We start from the raw sequence: 21,737 nt of genomic DNA on the forward strand, positions 1-21,737 counted from the left end.
TTATTTATTCAACTGTTTACCGAGTATAACATTAGCAGAAGGTTTAGAATAAGCGGAATTTCCCCAAATTCGTTACAGTATGAATAAATATGTTTTCCATTTAAAAAATATGAATCCTAAGTTATTGCATTTCCCACGTGCTCGTGTATCTAAAAGTATTTATACAAAGGAAGCTTCTTCCTCCATATATTCGCAGAGATTTAATTATATATAACTTGCCTAATGGAGATGCATTATCTAATCCACATTTACTTTTAACTTTTACCTATCGAAACTCACTTTTCCACCTGCGCTTGATAAAGACGACATCCACCAATATTGATGTACCTCGCCTCAAAATAAACGGTTATCTCACTAAAGTTTCATATTTAGAAACATGAAAATATTTTCTTCAGTTGAATATTAATACTCACCGCACATGCACGGGATGCAACTGCCCATGAGCTGTTACAGTAGAATTGAATTGAGAGTTATTTTTTTGTATTGAATGACCTCCGGAGCTTTTGAAGTTAGGCGCCGTATCATCAATTGGAGGTTTGTCTTGAGCTAATTGAGATTGTGGACTTTTCTGTTGTTGACATACCATTGCACTGTTTGGTGATTTGGAACGCGATTTAATATGCGCCAAACGTTTCATTAATTGTACAGCACTTGAAGTAGTCGAGGCGCTGGTTGATGGAATTGGAGGAGCACTTGAAAATGGGCCACATTTATTCTCTTTTTGCATACCTGCTAAGTCTTTATCTTTGTCCTTTTGATCTTTTGACGGAACGTCCTGGGGTTTGCTGTATCTATTAAAAAATGCCTCAACTGTATGACCAAGAGGTTTTGTCCAAACTGACGACAATGGTGATGTACTGTTAACCTGTCGCGGTGGTAAATCAGGGGGTTGATGTAGATTTTGTATTCTTTGCGTTGAAGTCGAAGCAAGAGCAGGAGGTGCTTGAATACTTAAGCAATTATTATTTGAAGTTAAAGTTATATTTCCTTGATTGAAGAACTGTGCACTTTGTAATGGCACATATTTCCATTGATGCATTAGTTGTTGTTGATCACGACTACGTAAAGGTGTTGCATAATTTCCGGGAAAAACACCAGTTATATCTTGCCAATTTTTTCCTTTAAACCAACCATCTAAGCAACGTTCAGTAACAATGTAGACGCAACCTTTCTTCAATTCAAGCTCATCACTCTTTCGAGGCTTATAAGGATATAAGGCGAGATAGCCCCAAGGCAGTGTCGGTGGAGCATGTTGTACAATACTTGTTTTCAAAACATTCACCCGTTGATGTGAGTGTTGCTGTTGTTGTTGCTGCTGATTCAGTTGAATTTCCTGTGATTGCGCTAGTTGATGTTGTTGTTCACACGCAATTGTAGTTTGAGGCACAGCTGTACTCCTTGCATTTGCACTGCCATTTAAAGCGTTATCACCACTGCTACTACCCGTTAGAACTCCGGCTGTTTGAGGGTCATTTGGTATGCTTAAAATTTCCGCTGAATGACGATTTGATTGTAAAATGCTAAGAGCTGCGCCAGTACCCAATCCTGTACCGGCCGAGAGCAACGCATTAAGTGAATGACGTTTTTCTCTTTTATCACGAAAACGTACAGAACTTGAACCACTACCAACATTGATGTTGGTAACTTCATGTTGTGGGGACGATAGTAATGACTGATTCGGACTACTTGGCATCGAAGTCGAAATTGGACCGGACGCGCTACTTGTTGCTGTCGTTGTTGTTGTGCTGATCAAATGCGGACTAGTTGCATTTGAGGAGGAATTTGATGATGGCGAGGATGAAGTTGTAGCGTCGCTATTGTTTATATCGGTAATAGGCATAGGTGGTGGATTTCTGAGCTGATTTAAAAGCACATTAGTTGTAGTCCCAGCTGTTGTTACTGAAGAGGGTGCAGTTACTGTCGCCCGTAAAGGCATAATTGGTGGGGATGTTAACGATAATGTCGTTGGCGTATTGGCAACTAAATAAGAGTGCAGCACCTGTTTGGCTAATGCATTCAGTTCTACAAAAGCAATAGGGAAAATTCCTATTGTAGTGCCAATACAACCTTCCGCCCAATTGTGATCAACTCGTCGTAGTACATGTATAGCTGTACCTTTTTTAAAGGTAAGGCAACCTTGTTCTTCATTCGGTGGCATTTTAAAATCATACAATGCAATACATTGAGGTGTTGGCAATGGTACAATAACTTGTACATGATTGATTGGGAAAGTGCCTTCCGAAATGGCGCCATTCCCATTATTAAGTTGACCTACATACCAATTAGAGTCCACTTTTCGTTTTAATAGTACTAAATCTCCCTTTTTAAAATGTAAATCAGTTGGCTCAGTTGATTCAAAATCGTAAAGTGCATACGCATGCGGCAGCAAGCAACGCCGCTGTTGCATAAATTGATGTTGGGCAATGCTTATTGAATTTTGATTCACAGCGTTGGGTTGTGATTGCCTTTGTTGTTGCTGTTGTGATGCATTTGTTTGATAGTGTTGTTGCCGGCTTTGATTATTTTGCTGTACTTGAAGCTGTGTCCGCATGTTTTGTTGTTGTTGATCATCACTAGCATGCCGTACATCATGATTTGTTTTACTGTGCTGCAATTTTTGTTGTTGGTGCGTTTGATGAGACTTTGCAGCAGCAGCAGCATTTTTCATTCCTGTGAGAGATAACGAATTGAACGAATGTGAGAATATACATGTAATAGACTTAAAACATAAGAGTGAAGGAGGATCTTAGAAAAAACGTTGTAATGGGCTTATGCCCTCGAGGAGATAATCAAGATATTCTGCGTTAAATGGGCAAATGGGAAAATCGGTATTAGGGGTCAAAGTCAAAGGGATGGTATTAGCAATGGGTCCAAACTGTCCTGGCAGATTACAATAGAACCCTTCTCCTTCGTGAAAGCTGACGCTGCCTAAGTCCTTCCCTTCATTTTTCTAACTATTGCAATTTTTATATTTGGGTATTTGGCGGGCCAGACCGTTTTTCTTCATTCTCATAGCAAGTCCTAGCGGATTTACTTTTCCGCTTTTGTCGCGTTGCTTCGCTTTGACTCTTCGAAAGCGCCATAAGATAACAATGAAATCTATCAAGAGCTTTTGATACAATCAACCATGGAACGTTACTGCAAGACTTGGAAGGGTCGCCCCTTCCTCCAAGTCTACATCGGTGCTATTCAGGAACATAACATCTAAACCCAGAAGAATTAAACAAGGGGTACCACAGGATAGTGTCCCATCCCCGCTTTTGTTTAACTTCTATATATCGAAGTACCTTCGCCTCCAGAAAGAGTCACCATTATATCCTACGCCGATGACTGCACAATAATGGCCACAGGTCCTGGCCAACACATCGATGAGCTTTGTAATAAAATAAAAAGCTATCTCCCTGATCTCTCCAGTTTCTTCGCCTCGCGAAACCTAACATTTTCACCGACCAAATCCTCGGCGACCTTATTTACAACAAGGACACGGCAAATGTCGACCATATTGAACATTCACGTCGATGGCATTACGCTACCGACTGTCGTACACCCAAAAATACTGTGTATGACGTTCGATCAGGATCTACATTTCGACGAGCATGTAATCGCAATTGTACCCAAAATCCCGAACCGTAGTAAAATCCTCAAATCTCTTGCCGGCAGCGCTATGGTAGCCAAACCTAAAGGTTACTCACTGAAAGAAAATAGAGGCCTGCCAAAACACCGCTCTCAGAACCGCTACGGGCTGTCTTCTTATGTCCCCAGAACACCACTTACACTATGAGGCGAGACTAATCCAAATTAGGGAGAAATGAAATGCTGAACAAAGAGTTTCTGTTGAATATCCAGAAATCTGGGCATCCCAACAGATATCTGATTGAAGAGACACACTATACAGTTACTGTTATTGTTGTAGCAATGCTCGCCCCACCTAATAGCCGCGACCGATCACAAATTGTCATCAATATCCTCTAACGGGAGTCTAAGGAAACTTGCCGTTTCAACTGGGGTGGACCATAAGGAAAGGGGTGTTAGAGGCGTTGGTTCCACATTACAATTGAAGAGATGGTTGATGTCATGTGGGGACACGTTGCAAGCGGGGCATACATTTTGTATGTCGGGGTTGATTCTGGATAGGTAAGAGTTTAACCTGTTACAGTATCCAGAACGAAGTTGAGCAAGAGTGACACGCGTTTCCCTGGGGAGTATGCGTTCCTCTTCCGCAAGTTTTGGATAATTTTCGTTAAGCACTGGATTCACCGGGCAATTCCCGGCATAAGGGTATATACAGATGTCAACTAAGTAGGACGTGTTTTGTGCGCTCTTAATAATTGTAAATTCTTTCTAACAATTTGCCAATTTTTTTTTGTTTTTGCGTTGTCTACGTGCGTGTGTGTTGCCTACAGTTTGTAGTGTTAATTCGTTTGAACTATATTACTTGTTTTGTGTTTACTGCTGCTTTGAATAAGAGCTAAAAAGCTAATAAGAAAACGAAAAAACAATCAAATAGATAAATTGAAAAAAATACAGCAACAATGGCGCGCAAAAATCCACCAAGAGGAACGGCTTCCCCTCCTAAAACCCCCCTTACACCATCATCAGTGATTAAATTTTAATTTAAAGCAGTATCAGAATTAGAAGTATGTAAAACAATTTTGAACATCAAATCTAATGCTATTGGGGATGATGGTATCTCTTTGAAGTTCATCAAACTCGTTCTGCCATTCATTTTAGGAACTCTCACACATATTATTAATCATTGCTTCACAACTTCTTGTTTCCCTGGGGAGTGGAAGAAGGCGTTAATTATTCCTGTCGCCAAAACATATAATGCTCTTGAGCCTTGCAATTTTAGGCCAATTAGCATCTTAGCTGCATTTGCTAAAGTGTGTGAGTCCTTGATGGCGGGTCAAATTTCAGCTTATGTTAAGGAGAACAACTTGTTGAGTCCAGTGCAATCTGGATTCAGACCTAAGCATAGTTGCTCTACTGCAATGATCAAAATACTTGACGACATAAGAACTAGTTTTGACAAAAGTGACCTAACCCTTTTGTGCCTCCTTGACTTTTCTAAGGCCTTTGACTCAGTGCAGCACAACCTCCTTTGCAAAAAAACTCGAATTCTACTTCGGGTTCTCCACTACATCTGTTGAGCTTATGGCCAGTTACCTGGAGGGAAGAACCCAGAAGGTAGTTTGCAAAAACTCTGCATCCAAATCTCGTGTTGTCCCTACTGGTGTGCCACAAGGCTCTGTGCTTGGTCCTCTTCTGTTTAGTCTTTTTGTCAATGATGTTTTCTCAGTGTGTCAGCACGTAAATGTCCACGCATATGCTAATGACATCCAGTTATACCTATCTAGTCGTGTTGGCCTTGTCGAAGATTTATGTTATAAAATAAATAGTGACTTGTCTGCAATCTGGAAATGGGCTTGTGAAAACTGTCTATGCTTAAATGCTGAAAAGTCATATGTGTTGCCCATAAGTAGTAGCGTTGTACATGTTGAAGATATCCCAAAGCTCTTTGTTTGCCCTCTCGTTTACTGGAAAGATTCGAAATTTGGGTTTTGTGATAAACTCCAAGTTGACCTGTATTGACCACGTTAATAAAATGCTAAGTAATGTTTATTCTATTTTGCGCCGTTTAAGAGCTTCTGCTTCTTTTACACCTTTGGAGACCAGGAAAAAGTTAGCTATACAATTGATTGTGCCACACATAACATACTCTGGGCTTGTCTACAGTCAATTAGATTCTGCTTCGAGCCATAAAATTGATGTTGCATTTAATAATATAACGCGTTATGTCTATGGCCTTAAAAAGTATGACCACATCTCCACATGGAGGTGCAAAGTTCTAGGATGCAGTATTTTTGATTATATTGCTGCACGAAACTGTATATTTATGTTCAAACTTATTGAATTCAAAACACCAAATTATCTTTATGAAAAACTAAAATTTTCCAAGTCTTCTAGACACCGCAAGCTAATAATACCACGATATTTATATTTGTCCTCATCGAGGCTGTTTTTTGTTAATGCTGTAAGGCTCTGGAACTCCATTCCTGACTCTCTCAAGGCTGATATGGGTAGCAGCAACTACGGGAAGCTAATTCATAGTTACTTCAATTCAGTGTGATTAATGTGGTTACAACATAATTTCATCTATATTCTATTCTTTCTTTCTTAATAAACTTAAGCCCTTTCATGTTCTTATCAAACGTGTATTCTAGGTTAAGTATTAAAGTTGTTATAACAACTTCAATTTTATATTATTTATTTTGTTTTAAAACTTGCTGATGTACTTAAAAAGACTTTGTCTTACAGATACAACCACTATGTCAAATAAATAAATAAATAAATAAAATAAATAAAGGTCCGACGCCTGTTTATGGAGTTCACCAAGGACCTGCTTGTGTTTTTTCACTTCATACGGCTGGGTTCTCAGGTGCCGTATTTCCTCAAAATGCTTACGGAGATGACTCCTTAAGCCCCTAGGCGGTGCTGGTTCATCAATCAGATGTCTGTTGGGATGCCCAGGTTTCTGGGTATTCAACAGGAACTGTTTGGTCAGCATCTCATTTCTCTCCCTGATGGGGAGTATTCTCGCCTCATTATGCAGATGGTGTTCTGGGGACATAAGAAGACAGCCCGTGGCGATTCTGAGAGCAGTATTTTGGCAGGCCTGTAGTTTCTTCCAGTGGGTGATTTTTAGGCTTGGCGACCATATGGGTGACGCGTAGCACGTAATCGGCTGGCTAATTGCTTTGTATGTAGTCATGAGCGTTTCTTTATCTTTTCCCCAAGTACTGCCAGTGAGGGATTTGAGGATTTCGTTACGGCTCTGAATTCTCGGAACAATTGCGGCTGCGTGCTCACCAAAATTTAGACCCTGATCAAACGTCACACCCAAGATTTTGGGGTGTAGGACAGTCGGTAGCGTAGTGCCATCGACGTGGATGTTCAAAATGATCGACATTTGGGGCGTCCATGTTGTAAATAAGGTCGCGGAAGATTTAGTCGGTGATAATGCCAGGTTTCGCGAGGCGAAAAAACTGGAGAGATCAGGGAGGTAGCCGTTTATTTTATTGCATAGCGCATCGATCTTTGGGCCTGGGCCTGTGGCCATTATTGTGCAGTGATCGGCGTAGGAAACGATTGTGACTCCTTCCGGTGGTGAAGGTAGCTTAGATATGTAGTAATTAAACAAAAGTGGGGATAGGACACCACCCTGTGGCACCCCTTGTTTAATTCTCCTTGGTTTTGATGCTTCGTTTCTAAATTGCACCGATGCCTGCCGGCCACCCAGATAATTTGCGGTCCACCTTTTAAGACATGGGGGAAGGGTAGACCCTTCCAGGTCCTGCAGTAACGAGCCATGGTTGACCGTATCGAAAGCTTTTGATAGGTCTAGCGCTACGAGTACTGTTCTATGGTGGGGGTATTGATTTAAACCGCAATTTACCTGGGTGCTAATGGCATTTAGCGCGGTGGTAGTGCTATGGAGTTTTCTGAATCCATGCTGATGAGGGGCTAGCTGCAAATTTGCTTGGAAATAAGGGAGCAAAATAGCTTCAAGCGTCTTTGCCACTGGCGATAGGAGAGATATCGGACGATACGACTCACCTATGTTAGCTGGTTTCCCAGGCTTTAGTAGCGGGACCACCTTGGCCATTTTCCATTTCTCAGGTATGACAAAGGTGGAAAGAGACAGATTGAAGACATGCGCCAAATATTTGAAACCCTCTTTCCCTAGGCTTTTAAGCATCGGCATGGCTATGCCGTCTGGGCCCACTGCTTTGGATGGTTTAGCACGACCAATGGCGTCCTCAACCTCTTTAGCGGTGATGGTGATTGGTGACGCGCTGAATTTGTGTTTATGTGCGTGTCTATTGGCTCTCCGTCTATCTTTGTCGACCGTAGGATGCATTATATATTGTCGGCAGAAAGCGCTCGCGCATTTTTTCGCGTCGGACAGCACTTTGTCGCCAAAGGCGATGGAAACTTTGTCTTTGTGCTTAGTCGGATTCGATAGGGACTTTACGGTGGACCAAAGTTTACCCACACCGGTAGAGAGGTTACAGCCTCTTAGGTGCTCCTCCCATTTCGCCCGCTTGTGTTCATCCACAAGCAATCTGATGCGTTGGTTTATATCCCTTATTTGGGGGTCGCCTGGATCAAGCTGTCTTATAAGGTCACGTTCTCTCGCTAAGTTTGCGGCCTCCGCCGGGAAGTGGGGCCGGATTTCGGGAATTCTCCCGGCGGGAATGAAATATGCCGAGGCGGATTTAATGACCTTACGGGAGGCACGCTCCCCTTGGCGGGCATCAGTCGGGATAGGGGGGCAGCAAAGCGGCTGTCTGTAAAGGATTTATATTCTTCCCACTTTCCTTTTTTGAAGTTTATGAAAGTGCTTTTTTCAGTGACGATGAAGTCGGAGGTACGCTCAAGCAAAATAAGTATGGGCAGGTGGTCGGATGCCAATGTTACCATCGGCTGCCAGTTGACGCAGTTTACGAGTTCTGCGCTCACGATTGAGATATCTGGCGAGCTGTGACAGCTTCCTACCATACGTGTGGGGGCGTCTCCGTTTATTGTGCAGAACGTCGTTTCTTCTATTTGATCCGCCAACATCCCACCCCTACTGTCTGCCCGCAAGTTTGAATGCCATAGATCATGATGGGCATTGAAATCACCTAAGATAATGCGATTGTTGCCAGTGAGTAAGGGCCTGATATTAGGGCGGTATCCACTGGGGCAACAGGTGGCAGGAGGGATGTAGATGTTGATGATTTCTAGGTTTGCATCGCCTGACCGGACAGATAGGCCTTGACGTTCTAAGACATTGTCCTGCGGTCGATGCCAGGATCAAATATATAATATTGCACAGAGTGGTGTATGATAAACGCGAGACCGCCTCCATTTCCGCTCTCGCGGTCTTTCCTGTGCACGTTATACCCAGAGCAGGTCTGCAATGCAGATCTTGCTGTGAGTTTAGTCTCTTGAGTCGCAGCAATGCGGATGTTGTGCCGCTTCATGAAATCGACTATCTCCGTAATCTTCCCAGTTAGTCCATTACAGTTTAACTGCAGGATACTGAAGTGCATAAGGGGAGATGTCGCCACTCTGGGGGTAAGTGACAGGTGACTACGCCTGGGTTGTGGAAGGCCAGGACGCAATTGCTGTTGTGGCCCTGGGACTGGGCGTCCTTGGGCAAGCATTGGGGTACTCGGATGATTTGGGTTTGCGACCTGGCAACATGGCGCGATGAAACCCGTCGGGGGGTTGCCGTCGCGGAGACCAGAACATCTGGGAAAGTGGCACCACCCAAGGCAGGAGCTGCATTGGGCGGATGTCGCAAACCTATATATTCTGTGCTGGAAGACGGTGGAAACGGAGGTAGGGACTAAGAGTCTGTTTCCCTGACCTGCACGATTGCTGCCGGAAAAGAGGGGGGAGAAGACGGGGGCAGGGGCTGATGCTCAGCATTGCTACCAACTCTACTACGCAGGTAGTAGTTATGAGTGGTATCAGCTGTTTGAGTTGTTGGCGCCGTGGGGCGCGAGCAGCAGCGGGTACTTGTTGTGGCTTGCTGAGCAGCGGGGCTGCTGGAGGGTAGTGGGGGGCGCTAAGGCGTAGACTACGGGACGCCCTTGGGCGTGAACAGCAAGGAGCCACAAAAGATTTATAAAAGTTACGTGGACGTCGGGTTTTGGGATCAAGCCCAGAACAACCTGTCCGATGCAACCATCCCTTGCAGGAGACACACTGAACAGAGTATGACCGTCCTAAAAAAATTCTTTTCCGGCAGATGCAGCAAAACCATTTCTCAGGACCGGGGTCAGGAGACGAACCCGGATTGGATTCGATGCCTTCCCGGAGTAAGAGAATATGGAGCAGTCCTGCTGCAAGGAGCTGCTGGGAGGATGAAAATTTGTGGGAGGGACGAAACAAATTAGATGGGGTCACACTGAAATGACAGTCCTTGGTCGGGAAAAATCCCGAGTCGCTCCGGTACATAGAACCGACTGCCTTGGGAATACCCTACAGTAATAGATTAATTGTATTAATTTAATTTAACTTTGTAAATTTATTACTTTGAATTTTTAAAGCTGGGATGGCTTGGTTTTCTTGCGATATATAAATACACGATACAAACTCGTGTGGTAGCGAACAGTTTCTTTTATTACAGCTCCGACACATAAGCAGTTTTTCATATAGATGAGCTTAACACAAGCTTGTGCATTATGAGTAGATTGCACGTATTTTTAAGGCCCGTGACACAACGGCATTTTTCATAAAGATGCGCTTAACACAAGCTTATGCATTCCAATAACATCGCCACAATCAACCAAGATGTTGCCTTTGTAAATATGAAAGAACTTCAGACTTGGCAACTGAAGTTTATTTCGCCTTGCCCATTCACATACAAAATTTCTCGAAGCATTCTTATAAACATTCTCACTGTACAAGAAAAATACTTGCTAACATAGTTTGTGTCGTATTCGATTGTTATATTGCAGTTTTTACTTGCGAAAAATGTTAGAAAATTTACAAACCAGTGGGAAAAATAATTTCATTTGCAAAGTGTGTCAACACCCTTAACCAAAACAAATGTCACATTCTTCTTCTTATGCTTTGCTTGTAACAAAATTTGGAAGATGGCTACTTTTCATTATCATATGGCGCCAGTGTCGCTCATTCTACCGTTCTCCATAAAAATGCGTGCAATCTACTCATAATGCATAAGCTTGTGTTAAACTCATCTATATGAAAAAGTGCTTATGTGGCGGGGCTTTTATGGACAACGGTAGAATGAGCGACACTGGCGCCATCTGATATTGAAAAGTAACCATCTCTCAAATTTTGTTCCAAGCAAATCATAAGAAGAAGAATTTGACAGTTGCTTTGGCTAAGGGTGTTGGCACACTTTGCAAGTGAAATTATTTTTCCCACTGGATGGTTAATTCACATTTTTCGCAATTAAAAACTGCAATGTAACAATCGATTACGACACAAATCATGTTAGCAAGTATTTTTGTTGTATAGGGAGAATCTTTATAACAGTGCTTCGCGAAATTTTGTATGTGAATGGGCAAGGCGTAATAAACTTCAATTGCCACGTCTGAAGTTCCTTCATATTTACAAACGCAACATCTTGGCTGATTGTGGCGATGTTATTGGAATGCATAAGCTTGTGTTAAATGCATCTATATGAAAAATGTCATTGTGTCACCGCCTTTATTTTTTTAAAACTAACGATGCGTGCTTGCTTATATACTAATCGATAACAGTGAACACTTAGAATCGATAAATAATCTTATGAATCACAATTAGGGTCTGTTCACATATAAAGGGTTTACAGCTCGGCCAACCTGACTGTTTAAGACGCCTCCAATAAGATCCAGACGGCGGCGAAATTCTTATGCGCAGCCGTGCGAGGCGAGTGGAAAGGCGCAAATTCACAAGCACTGCCATCGTCAGCAACGATCCTTTTTTCAACGAATTAGTCAAGTACTATCACTCGGCAACCGCGGACGCGATCCCATTTTGCATATATTTGTATTTAATACTTTGAGCATATATCTATATCCAACATTCTTAAGTATTTACCAAGTTTCTAAAGTGAATACATAGTTAACGTCACAAGTCAAGTTTTTAACGAGTTAATTACTTAGTTATTAAATTATAAATAAAGTGAATTTATAACGTTTTAGAAAAAACAAACTATTAAACCTTTTATTTAGTTGAAAGTACACTATATTGTATCTTCATATACATATATACAAAAGATCAAATAACTATAAAACTGAGGAGTGAAGGAAGTGCTGGAAAACAGAAAAACATTAAACTATATATACAAAAAAATATAGAAATATTAATTGAGTGCAAAAAATTGCAACAAAAAAAAAATTTTCAAGTGCCTTGGTTAAAAAGCAAATAAAACACAAAATATATACATATATATACATTAAAAATTTAAAAACAAAAATATTTTTGAAAATTGTGGGCGCACAAACACGTACATATATTCACAAAAATTTGCGAAAATAAATTTTTGGTTAACACGGGTTTTAAAAAGAGGAAATTTTTGAAAACAATCATCATCAAAAATCATCTCCAAAGGCAGCCAAGCAGCAGCAACATCAACCAGCTAATAATCACCAGGCGAGCAACAACAAGCAGAGCAGACAGCAACAATAAGGAGCAGAACATACAGGAATTGGTGAGTAGGCAGTTTTTTATTTTTCATAAAAATATTGAAAATAATAAAACTTTTTTCCACAACTTATATTATTTTTATAAACTGCAAAAACATATATATATATATATATCCACATATATACATGAATATTGCGGAAATTTTCTTACCGTTGGTTTTACTGCAACTTTTTTGCAACCAAAAATTGGTAGAAAATATTCCGCTATACCAATAGGCAAAATCCGCCAATTATATATATATATATATATGTATACATATATATATATATGTATACATATTTCTAGTGGTATTTAACCAACAAAAAATTGCAGTTTACTGGCCTACTCAAACACACTGTGCAAGAACAACATCAGCAAAAACTTCTTCTACAGCTGAGTTTACCCCGTTGTTCGCACAAAGCGTTGAACTTGTCGATACAGTTCAACTTTTTCCAAGTCATTTTTTCTTGCTTGCCAGCATATATAAAAATCATATATTCATACGTACATACTTACATATGTACATGTACAAATAATTTCAAGTTGCTTTTCCAACATTCCTATTTCTCCACTCAGAGACCATCATACGTGTTTGTATATTGCGCATGTACATTTGTACTTATTCTGCCGTACAAAACTAAGTTTGAGATATTTTCGTCCCTATAGGAACTTTTCAAAAAATATCCCTACAAACCTCAAAGTATTGTAACGAATTTACTTGCAAATCCTCTTATTTGCAATCCTCTGCTAAGTTCGAATCACTAAACTGTTGAATAAATAACTCCAATATTGAACAATGGAAAAATGGCCTTTATTAAAGTACTTCACAATAACACTTACACTTTGCTACTCGTTGGCTTAATAACCAAACTGATTGATAACTCAAATGAAACTCTACTATTGGCCGCCAGATCGCGTGCTTAATCAAACTGATTGATAGCTCAACTCAAACTGAATTACAGCGCCTCTACATCTGTCGCCTTTTATACTCTTTGGTTTCCTCGTTCGCATTTTTCTAGAATCTACTAGTCCAGCAGCTCTCAAACTTCTCAGCTGTAACTACAATTACACAATTTTATACATCTTCTAGGCGCTTCGAGAATCTACTAGTCCAGTAGCTCTCAAACTTCTCAGCTGTAACTACAATTGCACAATTTTATAGTTTTTCTCATTGCATACTTATAGGAGCATCTCAGATATATGCATGTGTTAGTGCATTGACTCTCCGCTGCTCGTATACGTACATGGTACATATATGTAGACGCAGTTATTGTTTTGTTTATGTAGATACATAATGATTAAATTATTGATGTGCATTCACGTCACTGCTTAGCATCGGCTTAGAGACGGCAGCACTCCTTATTTTTGCTAATATTCGTAACACTGCCCTCCACCTAAGTCTGATCGTCCCGATTAGACAAATCTCTCGATTTAACCGCTGCTAGCCTCTCCAAATGAACCACTTTCATTTTGGTTCGTGGTTTGCCAATGGTTTGTATGCGGTACACTACATCGTTGATCCGTTTTACAACTTTGTATGGGCCTTACCAGTTACACTGCAATTTCGGGGACAAACCTTTTTTTCGTTGTGGGTTGTATAGCAGCACCAAATCTCCTTCCTGAAACCCTTCCGAATTAATTGCTTTATCGTACCTCGCTTTCATCTTGTCACTCATAATCTTTGCTCGTTGCCTTACCAAATCGTGTATCTCTCTCAGCTCTTCTTCCAACACCAGTGGATTTCTTGACATTCTTCTCCGCATCGGCATCTATCCCATACTTCAAATCACCTGGCAGTCGAAGGTCATTGCCAAAAATTACCTTTGCGGGAGTTTGGCCCGTTGTGTCTTGTACTGCCGATCGGTAGGCCATCAAGAATAACGATATGTGTGTATCCCAGTCCTTATGGTACTTGTCTACTACTTTCCTTAAATACTCCTCCAATGTTCTATTGAAGCGTTCCACCATACCATCGGAATGAGGATGCAATGCAGTTGTCCGTGTTTTTCGAATGCCCAACTTCTTGCACATTTCTTGGAACACAGCTGATTCAAAATTCCTGCCTTGGTCAGAATGTAACTCCATTGGTACACCATACCTTGCAACCCAATCGTGTTTAACCACTTCTGCTACAGTTTCTGCTTCTTGGTTTGGGATTGGGTATACCTCTGTCCATTTACTGAAATAATCCATAACCACCAGTACGTATTTGTTTCCGCGGTTGCTAGTAGGAAATGGACCTGCGACATCCATGGCGATCCTTTCAAATGGTGCACCTGAAATATACTGCTTCATCTGGCCATGACTTCGGGTTTTGGGCCCTTTCGCTCTGTTGCATACCTCGCAATTGGCAATCCACTCGGTGACCGACTGACGGCAACCAACCCAATAGAATCTCTGCTTAATTTTCTCGAGTGTCTTCGTTATTCCAAGATGACCTCCACTTGGACCATTGTGCAGCTCGCTGAGAACGTCAGGAATCCTCTTTCTAGGAACAACTATCAGTTTCTTCTTGCATTGACCATCCTCACTCTCCCATACTCGATGCAAGCAACCGGATATCAATTCTAAACTGTTCCACTGTGCCCAATATGACTTCGCAATGGGACTCTCTGCTGACATCTCCTCTCTACTTGGTCTTTCGACCAGCCAAGTTGGAACTACCATGACCGGTTCTGCAATGACGTGCAATGTGACTTGGGTTACCGCACTTAAAACACTTCATAACTCCGGCATTATTTTGTTGTAATCCCTTCAGTGCTTCCAAAATTGTGTCTACCCTATCGGGCCTTTCCACTTCCACGCCATGAGCTTTGTATGCGGGCTTACTCAAAAGTGACGCTGTTTCCTGAGTCAGTGCATGGGATACCGTTTCAGCAAATGTTGACTTTGGGTTCGCGTATGTGGCTCGCTTCGTTTCGCAGTCCCATATGCCGTTAATAAAGCTCTGAATCTTTACCCTTTCTGTGTATTCCACGGGTGCGTCCGCATTTGCAAGATGAGCCAATCTTTCAACATCCGAAGCAAACTCCTGTAACGTCTCGTTTGCTTTTTGGTAACGGTTTTGCAACTCAATTTGGTATATCTGTTTTCTATGCTCGCTTCCATAACGTCTCTCGACAGCGGCCATCAATGCTTCATAGTTGTTCCGCTCTCCTTGGGGAATCGTCTGTAGGATTTCGGCTGCTGGCCCCTTCAATGCTACGAATAGAGCAGCCACTTTATCTTCCGCATTCCAGTTGTTCACTGCTGACGTCTTCTCAAATGGAAGCTTGAATACCTCGAAAGGAACAGAGCCGTCAAAAGATGGAGTTTTTATCTTCGGATTGCTCGCTGGACCAGCTGGGCGATTTAGTTGTAACTGTTGCATAAGACCTTTCAACGCTTCTATCTCGGCATCAATTTTGTCCTCGAGTTGTAAAATTTTTGCATCCTGCTCGTCCAGTTTCGCAAAGAGCTGCGATGATACCTGTTCCGAAATGTTTGTCGACATTCCAGATATACGTGCCTCTTGCGCTTCCAATTGAGATGACATATATGTCTTCTGTTCTTCCAATTGAGATGACATTTGCGACGCCATTTCGGAAATGCGTGCCTCCTGTGACTCCAGCTGAGATGCCATTGTCGATGTTTGTACAGATACTGTGTTCGTCACTGTCTGCGGTGTTTCATTTTTTTCTTCCATTTTTGTTGTTGTTTTGTCGCTATCATAATTAAAGTCATACTCCTCAGCATTGTAGATTCCTTCAAATACCATAGCTACACTTAGTCGTTTTTGTAGCTGGGAGTTATCGCCAAAAGTAGCCACTCCACGGACTTCCAACTCCTCCTTCAGTTGCTGGATCGTCAATTCACTCAACTTTGGCATGTCCAAGTTTATTCGAAGTCTTCGGAATTTATTCAACAATTCCTCTTCTGACACCAATTGTAACGAATTTACTTGCAAATCCTCTTATTTGCAATCCTCTGCTAAGTTCGAATCACTAAACTGTTGAATAAATAAATCCAATATTGAACAATGGAAAAATGGCCTTTATTAAAGTACTTCACAATAACACTTATACTTTGCTACTCGCTGGCTTAATAACCAAACTGATTGATAACTCAAATGAAACTCTACTATTGGCCGCCACATCGCGTGCTTAATCAAACTGATTGATAGCTCAACTCAAACTGAATTACAGCGCCTCTAAATCTGTCGCCTTTTATACTCTTTGGTTTCCTCGTTCGCATTTTTCTAGAATCTACTAGTCGAGCAGCTCTCAAACTTCTCAGCTGTAACTACAATTACACAATTTTATACATCTTCTAGGCGCTTCGAGAATCTACTAGTCCAGTAGCTCTCAAACTTTTCAGCTGTAACTACAATTGCACAATTTTATAGTTTTTCTCATTGCATACTTATAGGAGTATCTCAGATATATGCATGTGTTAGTGCATTGACTCTCCGCTGCTCGTATACGTACATGGTACATATATGTAGACGCAGTTATTGTTTCGTTTATGTAGATACATAATGATTGAATTATTGATGTGCATTCACGTCACTGCTTAGCATCGGCTTAGAGACGGCAGCACTCCTTAGTTTTGCTAATATTCGTAACAGTATTATTATTTTCTAATATATACATACCTATATAATAAAAATAATCTGGCAACCCTGCTCGTGTTAAGTCCGCAAACAATACGTCTGCCGAAAAACAATCAACAAATTGTGTAAATAAATAAAATTTAAATTAAATACAAAGGTAAATTCCATAGAATTAAATATAGTGCCTTGTACTGTGATACATGTTATAAAAAGCGTGTTTTGATATTTTTCCGACAGAATTTGTAAGTTTTTTAACTTCGTTATATACATACATAACTCTGTAATAGCGCCAAATAAATTCACTTAAGTGAATAGCGACGTAAGCAAGTGCGTAAATACTTTTTATTCGTACAGTGTTCAGGGTTGCCACCCAGCTAACATATATTAAAGTGACCAGGTGCGTCAAAGTTGTTTTCGATATTGGATCTGGTGTCTTCGCTTGGGTAATATGCCAAACATTACTCCTCCCGCAGTAAAACGTCGAAACACAAAAAATTGATGGGGCTGCAGCTATCACCCTCTCAGCAGTGTACAACACCCTGAAGGAATTCGAGTCGAAGGTGCATCAACAGACTGCCCAGTTGCGGCTTTTGGTAGAGGGCGTCTCTCAAAGATTAGATGAAGTGGAGAAACAAATAAATAAACGTATCGAAGAGGAGATCTCGTTACTTACCAACACTCTGTCTGCCTCATCCACGCAGATTTTTTTGTTGACGGAGAGATTAGAAAAGTCTGAGTCCGAAATAGAAAATCTCAAAAAAGAGGTGGCAAAAGGACTTCAGCAAAAACTGACTGCTGATATCGCTGCTGATGCTGTCGCTTTTGGTGTCCCGTATAAGGAGAGCGAAAACCTAAAAAGTATTTTTAACGTGGTGTGCATGTCCATTGATTTTCAGTCACCGCAAATAAGGGACATTTTCCGCACGAGACCCTCACGTGCAGGCAACAACGGTGCGATTGTGATCACGTTCCATTCGCCGCTGGATCGCAATCGTACTCTCCGTGCGTTTGGGTAGCACCGTAGGCGTATGAAAAGCGCTTTTTCTCTGGCACCCCTTGGTATCCAGGGAAACTTCCACCTATACGAGAGCCTTACCAAGGAAAATAGGCTTTTGCTACAAGCGGCTATCCAATTAAGGCGGCAGGGAAAGCCGTAGGCGGCATTCACGCTCCGTGGCTGCGTCTACGTTAGGCATGGACTTGATACATCCGCACAGCCTACAAAAGTTACCAGTGAGGCTGATCTGGATCGATTTCGCTAACCTTAAGTTCATATGCTTATTCATTGTTTTTTGTTATGTAAAGATGGCGCGAACATTAATTTATTTTTTTTCTTTTACTTCGGCTTTGTCTATAACTTACTTTAAAGTTGCTTTTAATTCGATTGTACTCAGTGTTTGGAGATAGTAGAAATGCGAATGGCATTGCGAATAATAGCCTAGCTTTGCTTAATGTCCTATGCAGGCACCATAAAGGTTTCAACGTGGTGCACTTTAATGCTCGTAGTTTAAATGGTGAAAAGATGGATGTAGTCAGAGCGATATTTGAACACTCTAGTGTTGATATCATTTGTGTTTCCGAGACTTGGTTTAAACCTGAAATACTTGATGACCATTCTGGCATAAAGGGATACGTACTCTATAGGATGGATAGAAAGGTAAAGAAAGGTGGTGGTGTTGCTATGTATTGTAAAAAACATCTCAAGTCGAGAATCATATCAAGTATAGCTGTTGGCGTCACTGAGAACTTGCTAGTTGAAGTGTCTAGTTCAATGTCCAAAGTCCTTTTTTCGTGCGTCTATAACCCTAATAAATTGTGCAACGTGAAGGAATATTTTACAATGTTGTCCTCGGTCGCAGTTGATTACACTGATATAATTATCTGCGGAGATTTTAATGTTAATCTCTTATGTAGTGACCCGTATACCTGCCGTTTGTTAGACGATGTTTCAAGTGTTGGTCTTGAAGTGGTTAATGTGTGCGTACCAACAAGGTATGGACAGAACTGCTGCCCCAGCCTTCTTGACTATTTCATTGTGTCCGATACGTCTAAAGTCTTAAAGTTTGATCAATTATCCTTTATCTCAGACCATGATCTAATTTTCTGTTCATTTGATGTAGTGCTCGATAACCACAGTGCAGTAGCTAGACCATCCATTTCACCAGATTATCGACGACTGGACGTAAATAACCTTCTTGGAGACATCTCCAGCATAAATTGGTCTTCTTGTTGGAGCTTGAGTTCGGTGCATGAAAAGCTGAGATTTTTAAATGAAATTATTTTATACCTCTATACAACTCACGTTCCATCTCGGGTATATAGCAACATATCTTCTTCTTGCCCTTGGTTTAATAGATCCGTCCGTGCTATGATTATCAAGCGCAATAAGCTTTATTCCCTTTGGAAGAAAAACCGAAGCGACGCAAATTGGCGTGCATACAAACTTACACGAAATGAGACCACAGCCTATATTAGGAGAGAAAAATGCAGATACTACAGTAAAATGTTGAATATATCGTTGCCTAATCATGTTTTGTGGCGTAATCTGAAAAAACTTCGTGTACATGTGAGTGCGAGTTCTGACTGTTCCCTTAATCCTGAAGATCTTAATGCAGCTTTTGTGAGCCAAGCTAACCCGTCTTGTCTTAATACCAGTTTCTCAACCCCTCCCTTATATGTGGTTCCTGTTTGTCAAGTATTTGAGTTTACAGCTGTTTCGGAACTTGATGTGGCGAGATGCATAAATAAAATAAGGTCCAACGCAATCGGTCAGGACAATATACCGCTCAAATTTGTTAAAATAATTGCCCCGTACATTCTTCCTACATTGACGCATATTATCAACCACAGTATTACTACCTCCTGCTTCCATGATATGTGGAAGATTGCCACGGTTATACCCATTGCAAAAACTAAGTTTGCAGATTGTCCTAGTGACTTTCGGCCTATCAGCATTTTGCCAGCACTCTCGAAAGTCTTTGAGATATTGTTGTCGGAACAAATTCAAGACCATGTTTGCAAACATAGTCTGCTATCACCATTCCAGTCAGGCTTCCGATCAAAGCACAGTTGCTCCACGGCTATCGTAAAAAATTTAGACGACATCAGGGCACCCTTTGACAAAAACCAGTTGACTTTATTATGCCTGCTTGACTTCTCAAAAGCCTTCGACTCTGTGAACCATGACCTGCTGTGCTTAAAATTAAAAAATTATTTTGGTTTTGATGACTCCGCAGTGCGGCTCATGCGAAGTTATCTGACGGGTAGATCCCAGCTTGTCAAAGTCGGCTCCGAAACTTCAGGTCTAAAACCACTATTGGCAGGGGTACCCCAAGGCTCTATCTTGGGTCCACTACTTTTTAGTATTTTTATTAATGACATATTTAATGCATGCCAGCATGCTCATATGCATGCATATGCTGATGATGTCCAACTATATTTGTCGGGAAATCATGAGGGGACAAACGATTTATGCTCAAGATTGAATAATGACTTAACATCCATATTTGAATGGGCTAGGAAAAATGACTTATGCATGAACAGTGAGAAATCATACGTGTTGCCCATATCTAAAAAACGAATAAGTTTCTCAAGTATTCCGCCCTTGCGCGTTGCCAGTAAATGTCTCAAAATCGTTTCAAAAGTGACTAATCTTGGTTTTGTTATTAACACGACGCTGTCCTGTGATGATCATGTAAATTCGGTGGTTAAGAAAGTATACTATATCTTAAGAAACTTACGAATGTCTGCTATTTATACTCCGGTCAATGTTAGAAGAAAACTTGCAATTCAATTGATTATGCCGATCATTTGCTACTCTGAGCTAGTGTACAGTAAACTGAGCTCCCAGTCTGCTCATAAAATTGATGTAGCATTTAATCATGTTTCACGTTATGTATTCGGCTTAGCCAGATTTGATCATATATCCAGCTGGAGAGCGCGTCTACTGGGCTGTGAAATCTTCGAATATCTGAAAGCTAGGAACAGCATTTTCCTTTGTCAACTTATCATGTATAAGGAGCCTAGTTACCTATATGATAAGCTAATATTCCCCAGGTCTGCTCGAATCAACGACCTAATAGTACCAACTTATAACTATCTAACATCTGGACGGCTATTCTTTGTCAATGCCATTCGCCTATGGAACTCTATTCCAGTATCCAAATAAAAGCAACTTTAAAAATGTTCTTTATGCTCATTTTAGTTGAAACCATTATACTTCTTGAGTTTTCGCCATCAATATGTATGAGTGTATACAATGTTTTGTTATTGAATTTAATTATTTGTTTATTTTAGATACTAGTAAATTACGATAATTCTCTATGTTTGATGTGATTATTTAACCTACATAACCCTCTGTTATGACTTTTGTTCTTTTTTACATTGCGATTACCTTTTTGTTGTACTATAAAGGATCCTAGATCTTATTGTACTAATACTATTTTTTCAATAAATGAAATGAAATGAAATGAAAATATATACCAGTAATTTACAAATACACGTTTATTTCCACACGAATATTTACACGTATATATAAGCGAAAAATGTTTGTGATTTTTTTTTAATTTTTTTTTTTAATATTATACATAATATTGAAATCCGAATTTCGCGGGTTTAAATTATTTAAGGAACGTCCCGTTGTCCGTGCTTGACTCTATTTTTCAAAAAAAAAAAAAAAAAAAAAAAAAAAAAAAAACACAAACACCGCCACCAATTTAAATTCCCCTTTTTAAATTTCTGTGGCACGAAGAGTTTTCCATCTTCGAATTTTGCGAACGTTTCTGAGCGTACAAATATTTTATTCGGTTTTTTTGGTGAAAACCCAAAAGTTTGCATAAAATGCCTCTCAGTCCCCTAAAAACGGCCGAAACCGGGACAAAACCAAAAGGTGGCCCAAAAGAAGAAACGGCCAAGGAAAGGTCAACATCCTGCCCGCCAAAAAAATCCATCAAGC

The 21,737-nt window shown here is 40.7% G+C and overlaps 1 protein-coding gene across 6 annotated transcripts in view; it reads right to left on the reverse strand.

The window, feature by feature from the left end:
- The window catches only part of POSH (Plenty of SH3s), a 196,615-nt gene that overhangs the window by 86,841 nt on the left and 88,037 nt on the right, over window positions 1-21,737 (reverse strand). For all 6 annotated transcript variants that reach the window (XR_010950698.1, XM_067772360.1, XM_067772356.1 and 3 more), the window contains exon 3: window positions 414-2,670. Coding sequence is in view for 5 of the 6 variants with exons in the window: in XM_067772360.1 (XP_067628461.1) it covers window positions 414-2,670 (2,257 nt within the window). In the remaining variant the exon portion in view is untranslated. The remainder of the gene's footprint in view (window positions 1-413; window positions 2,671-21,737) is intronic.

Source organism: Eurosta solidaginis, chromosome 3 (assembly GCF_040869045.1).
Source record: "Eurosta solidaginis isolate ZX-2024a chromosome 3, ASM4086904v1, whole genome shotgun sequence".
NCBI classification, from domain to species: domain Eukaryota; kingdom Metazoa; phylum Arthropoda; class Insecta; order Diptera; family Tephritidae; genus Eurosta; species Eurosta solidaginis.